Genomic DNA, 8,457 nt, shown 5'->3' with positions numbered 1-8,457 from the left:
CAAAACACCACCAGGTAATTCCATAATTTGTAGAACACAGACAACTGACAGGCATAAACAGTTTCAGCAACTCACGTTGGTAACTTCAAGGTGAAAAACAGTCTTAAGTCCACTCACCTTTTCACTGCTGTGGAAAGTTTAATTCCAGTGTATCCATTTCTTCACAGATGGTTTGAATTTAAATTGATTTTTCCTTCCAAACCAGAAACTGTACCATGAGAACACCAGATAACAGTTTTCTCAAACCCAAGAAAAGTCAAAGTTTACATGAACAACACATGACTTGGATCCACGAATTCCCCAATTTGTAAAGGTACATGTGTTACAACTTACAGAGGAAAGAGCGTTGTTTTTATATTTAAACTTCATTGAAATCTTACAATTTTGAAGCTAATGAGGTTTGTTTGTTTTGTTTTATTAGAAAAAATACTCAGGCAAGGTCTACAATCATCTGTCAATTATAAATGACTTACAAGAAACTCATGAAGCAATAAAATTAAAAAAATACAAATACAAACTATATCTGAAACACTTCTATTTGGCAATTTTATAACAAATTCAAAAAAAAGAAACAAAGATTACGGATTACTTTATAGGTACAGAAAAAGCAGTAGGTGAAGTGCTCAAGCAAAAAAATAAAAAACCAAAACACTGCATTTTTTTCAAAAATAAAGTCACATCACTACAGATTTTATGAATAATACCCTTGTTAAACAACCATTCCAGAACATCTTATATTAGTGGTGCTTTTAATCTGCACTTCATATCGTTTGATAAGATTATTTTTTTGTGTATATAAGTAACATTTTTAACCCACTGGAGCTAAGCAAGACTCGTGTCAGTACCAATGCAGAATGCATTTGTATTACATTAGGATATGCTCACTTCTGCAACCAAAGGGTTACTTTAAGTTTTAATCTATTTAATAAAAATTTAGTGTAAAAACTGCTGGTTAATAGTTTCACTGTAGTAAATTCCTCCCCAACAAGGAGGACTAACTCTGCAGTTTGACTGCATATATCCATACAAATTTTACATATTAGTTCCTTCCAACAGCAAGGAAAAAACTAATTTTGTGTTCACTATTAGAAAGGAGCGCCATGAATTAATTATGGGTACTATTCATCCCTCTAAGATTTCTGGGAAGGATGTTCAATGTATTTTTGTTCTTACAACAGATATTAACAGTAGTATATAGTCCCTTAGGTATGTAAAAGAAGGTTTATTTTACTGTTAAGGAAGGTGCTTTTTTTAAACAATTCTTCTGGCAGCACTAGTGAATTACAATATCCTTCAATATTATTTCTACCGTAATATATACATTTTAACTTTCATGCCTCTAGAAAAACATCTACAGTACATTTCATAATATAAAAATATATTACAAATCTGCTGAAATATTTACAAGCAATGTCCTATTATCTATATGCAACATTTTTGTCTCCATACAAAGACTAACAGGTTAGACGCATCTCTATTTGTCAGTTAAAAAAAATCCACGGCTTCTTGCTTATTAAGCAAGAAAATGATTTTACTTTCCTTTTCAAAGCCAACTTTGGTGCATAAAGGATTGAATTTCTAGATTATTTTTTTTTAAAAAATACCATTTTCTTTACATCTAGAAAACATTAGGCCAAATAAAGTATACTTTACAAGTGAATGGGGATCCTAAAGGGTCAGAAAAGCAAAATAAATCACCAGTAACACTATTTGCTTACGTAGAGGTTTCTCAAAACCCGTCCATTGATACGGATCACATAAAAGCAGATCTTATTAACATACTACACTACTCCTGAAAAGGGGGTCAGACATACTGCAACACTCTTAACATCTTTAAACCGTACTATATGTATTCAGAGTTGACTGGAAAAGACAAGCATTCCATCAACATTTGTTTAAACATCATAATCCAACATATTTTAGGGATCTGCAAAAGGACACAAGGTTACAAATGACAAATGATTACTATCCACCATACTCAGAGGGCAAGAGGATAATCCCTTGGTAGCTGTTCTATTGTCTGGCACGTGTTATATTCAGTTAACATGGACAAGAAGCCCAGTAGCCTGTTATCAGTTCTCCTGGGAATTGTGAGTAAATGGTGATGGTTACTTTTTCTTTTCATCAATATAGACTACTGTATCCACTAAAGAAAAAAGCAGCTTAAAGAAGCAAGCATGCAAAGCCTTTTAGTTGTTCCACTAAGTTGCCAGAAGAGTGTTTGCTCAGTCTCCCACTGTACCATTCCATGAAAATGTGGATATACAGTAATATATTAATATATATTCCACGGAAGCATCAACTTCATTCACAGAATGTTTACACTAAGCATAAATATTTATCTAAAAAAAAAAAAAAAAAAAGATGGGATTTGACTAATGTGCAACTTTATCTCTAAATCCATTGTCAGTGACTAAGACTGCAGGTGTCCCCACTTGCTTGGTTTTTACCTCTTCAATCTCTTCTGGGGCATTGTTCTGTAAAAGAAGATGGTATAGATTTACATTAAAACCCTGAGATGTGAATTTCAGCCAGCTAGAATATACTATGAAATCATGACTATATAAAATCTACTTTCATTTAATTTGATTAATACTGAAAGCCATTTCTGATGATCCCATAGCAGCGTACAATTTCAGGTATTTATTTCAAACTTTCTATTAAAGTCATCATTTTAGCATGATATGACTCTCTGTCACTGAATTCCTTTAACTACCTTTTTCCCTTGCAAAGTTTTGGTCTTCCAATTTTATGTCTTTCATCTCCCTCAGTTGGTCCCAAAATCTCATTTCACTAACACATTGATCCATACTGTTAAAAATCGAGCACAACACTTTGTGTGGGGATCTTAATTTTATGTGGGAGAGGTAGAAAGGTTTAGTCATTTTTCTTCAAGGACTTAATCCCAGAGATTACACTTTTAGTTTAAAAGATTATTTTTTTTCTTTTCAAGGTAAACTAATCTATTAAGTTCTGCAAAGGTAAACAATATAAAATTAACATCTCAATTAGATTATAAGACAGTCACTGTGTTAAGCAGTTTTAAAACAGACAATCCAATTTCCTCATAACATTTTTATGATCTACATCAATAATTCATGTACTAAGGTAAGTATTTTAAATACTTACATTTACAAAAGTAGCAGATACAGTATGATTTATTTTCATATTGTAAACCAAGATTTCATTAATTTGATTAGTGAAATACACTGAATATTAAAGGTGAACTGAAAGGCTTATTGCATTACAAGACCTCAGATTAGTGTTCTATTTACTGCTTTAGACACTCAGTCACTGGATGTTAAGGAAGAAACATCAGAACACTGAACTTCTGTTATGGTAGAAAAAGCTTTTTATTTTTCATGACCCATTTTCATGAACTTTTAACATAAGCCCTTAAATATGTATCTTTGGACATTCAAAATTTAAGAATGAATTAAGCATTTCAGATTACCTTTAAAAACTGTACACACACACAGAACTGTGGGTACTGACAATTATGTGAGTGCACTAATAAAGAGGGGGAGGGAAAAATCAGGAAATTATTAGAAACCAGATGGATTAGAAGCCAATCTGAAGGCCCAAAACCACAAACGTGAAAGTAGCTTAAAGGCAAGTAACATGTACTGTCCCCTTCTGTCCCCATATAAAGAATCTTGTATTAAAAAATAACAGTACTTGAATACAAGTACAGATTTCAAGGTAATACTGCATGTATTACAGTTGAATATAAAATATGGAAAGATAAATTTGGACTTTAAAAAAATTGGTATACAAACCAGTATGTGATCTTAACAGAAGGGATCTTTCAGGATTCCACTGTATGTACCTCCTTTACTAGAATTTCTGTACACCAAGCACAAAAAAGTAAAATACACTTGGTAAATACACACATTCCCCGTTTCTCAGTAACTAGAGTTCAGTTCAAGAAGTAATTCTGAAATAACTTAAGACCTCAGAACTTAACTCCTGGACGTTTACAGTATCAAGGCTCCCTGGTCGGTGTATAGTACATTAGGAATCCTGATTTTCCAACGTCAAAAAGTTAAGTGAGGCTTAAGATTACATCCAAGTAAAGAAAGTTTCAAAATTAAGATGTTACCTGTATATGTTTGGGTCCAGAAGCAAGGCAGTATCTTTTGGTAGTTTTGATAAATGAACTACTTTAGTTTTTAACTGATGTCGTTCACTTTCATTTACCCACACATCAGGCAGACTATGAATAAATAAATAAAATAAAAATATTCAAAAAAGATCAACTGTTTTTCTTACCATAAAATTATGTGGTAAACTAGTACATATGAAGTTTTTTTTAAGTAATCTCCACATTTCCCTGGTTAAAAACCATCTTCACTGGAATAAGGAAACACAGCCAATCTTTACACGTTACACTTCAAAGTTTTTTAAGTTCTCAGTGTGAAACAGAATTTAGATTATTCCAGAAGAATGCTAAACATACACACAATGATAATTCCACTATCTATTCCATTTTAACAACTTAATGTGAAAATGGGTAGCAGGAATAACAACTGCATCTTTGAAAATACTTTATTTTACTGGGCATAAAATTCTTTGATACTGTTAAAAAAAGTAAGTAAAGCACAGAATATAAAGCAGACACTAAGCTTTTCGTTACACTAATTTACTTGCTCCAAGTTCAAAGGTTTCAACCTCAAAATCCTCCAACTTTGTTGATCATTTTACTATCTTCTGAGGAAATCCAGGCAATCACCACAAAATCTTTTGGCTGTGTAACAGTTCTCATTGTGACATGAAATAAAACTTGGTCTTTACACATTAAAATGAACTGTTGCTTCAGTGCCACTTGCAGTGAAACTTGTGACGAGGGCTGGAGATAACACACACAATTATCTCCATTTTGCACTTGAAATACTTGAGACCAAACATGCCTAACTCAGAGTTATTGCATTGCTGCTTTATTAGAGGTACATTGGGCTCTTAAGGCCTTGCTGAGGTTTTCAGGTACATGTTATTAAGAGGAGCACTGGGCTTGCAGAGCTCATCACTGTCTTACTGAAAACCTGCTTTCTGGTCAGGGCTCTGCAGAACAAACAAGGCATCCCTTTTGTTTCCACTACTGGGGGAGGGGGAAACCAGACAAAAAGAAAAGAAAAGAAAAAAAGGCAACTCCCAAAAAAGCACAAAAAACCCACAAACAAAAAAAATCCCCACCCAAACCCCAACAACCCCCTGTGATTCTTTTTAGCCCACAAAGTCATTTGGGGTTTCCGGGGTTTTGTTTCCTTTGGTGTTTTGGTTTTTTGTGTTTGTTTGTTTGGGTTTATTATTTTTTACGTGTCCTAGAAGCCAAAGATTAATTTTAGGTTGGGGGAAAAGTTTACATTTGTAATTAAGATCTTACTCTTTGCAATAAATTTCAGACTGAGAAACCCAACACTTGAAACCAGCTAAATGTAACAGCCCTTTCTCTGACCAAAGATAAATGCAGTTCTACAGACTTTTGCAATTTATTTTCCTGAATCTTCATTTTGCAGCCATGAAAGTGAGCTGTAACTCAAATTCAATTTTCTGGTCAAGCTGTTCAAAACATGAAACGAAACCAAGAAATGGAGGAAATGGAGTTTCTCCAACAAAACTTTTCAGATAAAGGCAGAAGAAAAAAACAGAAAGAAAAAAAGTGGGGGAGGAACAACCCAGGAGGCAATCCATATATCCACTAAGGCTTATGGATCATAAAAGGTGGAAAACCATCATAAGACTTTTTCAAATAATGCCAAAATCAGTTTTTGGACAAACAACATTTGGGAGACGTTTTCAGTAGAAACTAGATGCTGAAGATGCAAAATTACACAAACAGCAAATAAAAAAACTTCTCACACGCAAAGACTACTTCAAATATACATAAAGACAGCAACTCAGTAAGCTAAGAAGTACTGGCACCAAGACTAAATTCCTGCTCTAAAAAAAATAGAAGAAATTAAAAGTTTTTCCCTCTTATATAGGAAACAGATTAAAGACTAGCTTTTATTTTTCCTGAAAAAATACTTAATGTACACGTGACCTTAAGCATTTTAACAGTTGCTCAGAAGAAGTGAAATCATTACTACCAGATCCATCTGAAATTCAGGCTGATGGAAAGTCATCCCCACGAGTGCACTGCACTCCTCTACAGTGTGAGTGCACGGATTGTACAAAAACAGACTGATGGCATGTGCCCAGACACCTTGGCATTTGCTGTTCTTAACTGTAATAATCAAGATGAAATTCAATCTACTGTACACTCAGTAATCCAACACTACACCATTTAGTGATGAAATACACCCTCTCCCTAACCCAACCAAGATGCAAGAAACAGCAATATGAAACAGTATTCCTTTGACCTGACCAACCAAATCTCCATTCTATCAGGGATGGCTTAACATTTCTGAACAACTTGTCTTCTCCAATGCAGAGATTCTTAATACTGAATTCATCTGCGTGAGCAAAAAATTCATCTGACTGTATAAAAATGTAAAACCTGCTATTTTTATTTATTTTTCACGTTCCCAGTGTTACTACACTTTTTAATGATTTTTATCTTAAAATGTCCTTATCTGTAACATTTTAAAAATAATAACTTCAGAATGCTGTTACACATAGTACTGCCAGCTGCCCTAAAGGTAATCAAAAATCTGGTTTTCTACTAGAATATTTTAGTTATCGTCTCCCAAGCTGAACTGAAACTTGCAGTCTACAAGTGCTGCAGGGAGCAGCAAAGATGCAGACACTTCAAAATTCCACCAAGATGTCAACCATTGCTGCAGATAATTTATCAGCAACTCCAGTCCTCTACAAATACAAGTTATAACAGACTCATGCTGCCAAATTCACACCACTGCACGTGACTGATTTGGGACACTACAAAGGTGAGTGATTTAAACCACCAAAGCAAAGGTAAATTTCTGTTATGCCGCAGCTTTATCACTATCCCACTCTATCACCTGAAAGCATCACCAAATCAAAAAGGTCTCTTTGTTCTGGAAGTGTTAAAAGAAAGATGAGAACTCAGCAATTTCAAGGTAGATAAATTATTTCTAGAGGATCTGTACTACTTCATACATCCCAAGACTACCCGAGGGCAGTACTTTCATCCTGCTACTCATTTGGAACAAAGCAAAACTTTGAAAAAAAAAAAAGGGAAAAAAAGCAGTCAAAACATGCTGGAAAAGCATTCCAAGCTTCAGTGGGAGAATCCAAAGAAGCAGCAATATGACAAGGACATCTTAAGGGGCCAGCTGTGGTTATTATACTGCTGAATTGTGGTACCCAGGTAAAGAGTCATGCAGTTCTACTGTGACAATGATAATTGCACATTTTTCAGTACCTGAAAGTATTTTTAGGATCATGAAAAATCAGTGGGTAAAACAAAGTTGCCTCAGTGTTAAGTTTTCTTATGTATATGGTTGCATAGTGCATAGTGACAAAATGCGTTAAAAATATAGACCCAAATTTACCTGAAATCATATTAGAGCCCAAAGACTTGAAAATTTAGTTAATCAGTTAAAAAAAATCAATTAAACATTGCTTATTAATTTTAAATTTTCTAAATTACTTTTTGAAAAGCATTTTAAAAATATTAACTTGAATTTAAATACTCAACAGCACAAGTGACAGGTAGTTCATTTACCCCGCTGTAAATCCTTCCCCATTTAAATCCTGTAGCACATCACTAGCAATATACTCACATGTCCTCAGGTGTCCAATGAAGCAAGAGTTTTATTTTTCCAGAGTCTTCTTTTCTTTTAGCTATTACCTATAATAATTACAAAAATCATAATTAAAACCAAATTCCCTATTTTTTGCTCAAAAACTGTTGTTCTTCATGTTCAACTGCACATTCATAAAAGGGAGACTGTTTTACTTGCTCCAAGTTGTATTAATTGTATATAAAGTGTACATATCACTAGGTCACAGACAAGAAGTAAGAACTCCTTTCTCAGGATTTCTCATACCAGTTCACAGTAGCCCAGTACATAAGGTACTCTCCAGAGAATTAAGTGTTTAAGTGTAGGAGCCTGAGGTTAAACTCCCACCTTTAGCCAGCATAAAACAGAAACACAGTTATGGTGCAAACAAATGCAAAATTGCAAAAATGTTTGCAAGCAAGAAATTAAAAAAATTATTTGCTATTTTGACGCTCGTAATTGGAGATTTATGGTCAAGTCTGCAAAAGTTACAGCAAAATGGGAGTAAAATCGTATGCCTGTAATAAATATGTTCTGAAGACTTGAAATTGTTCTGCAAAGAACTTATGTTCATTTAAATTTTTCACTTCAAACCACAATGCAGCCAGGCAGTGTATGCTCACTGCAGCTTTATTCGAAAACGTTCTCCCTACATTCCACACATTGCATGCACTGTCCCAGAAACAAAATGGAAATTTAAAGGAAATGTGCATCAGAGTTGTCTCAAATTAGAAATGGAGTTCTGCTGACC

General features: G+C 34.1%; 1 protein-coding gene across 3 annotated transcripts in view; it reads right to left on the bottom strand.

Moving 5' to 3' along the window:
• Positions 1-394: 394 nt before the first annotated feature.
• AEBP2 (AE binding protein 2) overlaps positions 395-8,457 on the bottom strand; it is a 45,903-nt gene continuing 37,840 nt past the window's right edge. Inside the window, exons 6-9 of one of the 3 annotated variants that reach the window (XM_027747483.2) lie at positions 7,707-7,774; positions 4,103-4,216; positions 3,780-3,846; positions 395-2,477 (exon numbers count right to left, since the gene is read on the bottom strand). In XM_027747483.2, coding sequence (XP_027603284.1) covers positions 3,792-3,846; positions 4,103-4,216; positions 7,707-7,774 — 237 coding nt within the window. In that variant the 3' untranslated portion in view covers positions 395-2,477; positions 3,780-3,791. The remainder of the gene's footprint in view (positions 2,478-3,779; positions 3,847-4,102; positions 4,217-7,706; positions 7,775-8,457) is intronic. The other 2 variants (XM_027747485.2, XM_027747484.2) reach the window with 2 other exon arrangements.

The sequence above is a fragment of the Pipra filicauda genome, unplaced genomic scaffold (assembly GCF_003945595.2).
Source record: "Pipra filicauda isolate LSUMZ 115617 unplaced genomic scaffold, ASM394559v2 scaffold104_size2351352_pilon, whole genome shotgun sequence".
Taxonomy (NCBI): domain Eukaryota; kingdom Metazoa; phylum Chordata; class Aves; order Passeriformes; family Pipridae; genus Pipra; species Pipra filicauda.
The sequence above is the reverse complement of the archived record's forward strand: the minus strand, read 5'-3'. Positions and strand labels throughout refer to the sequence as shown.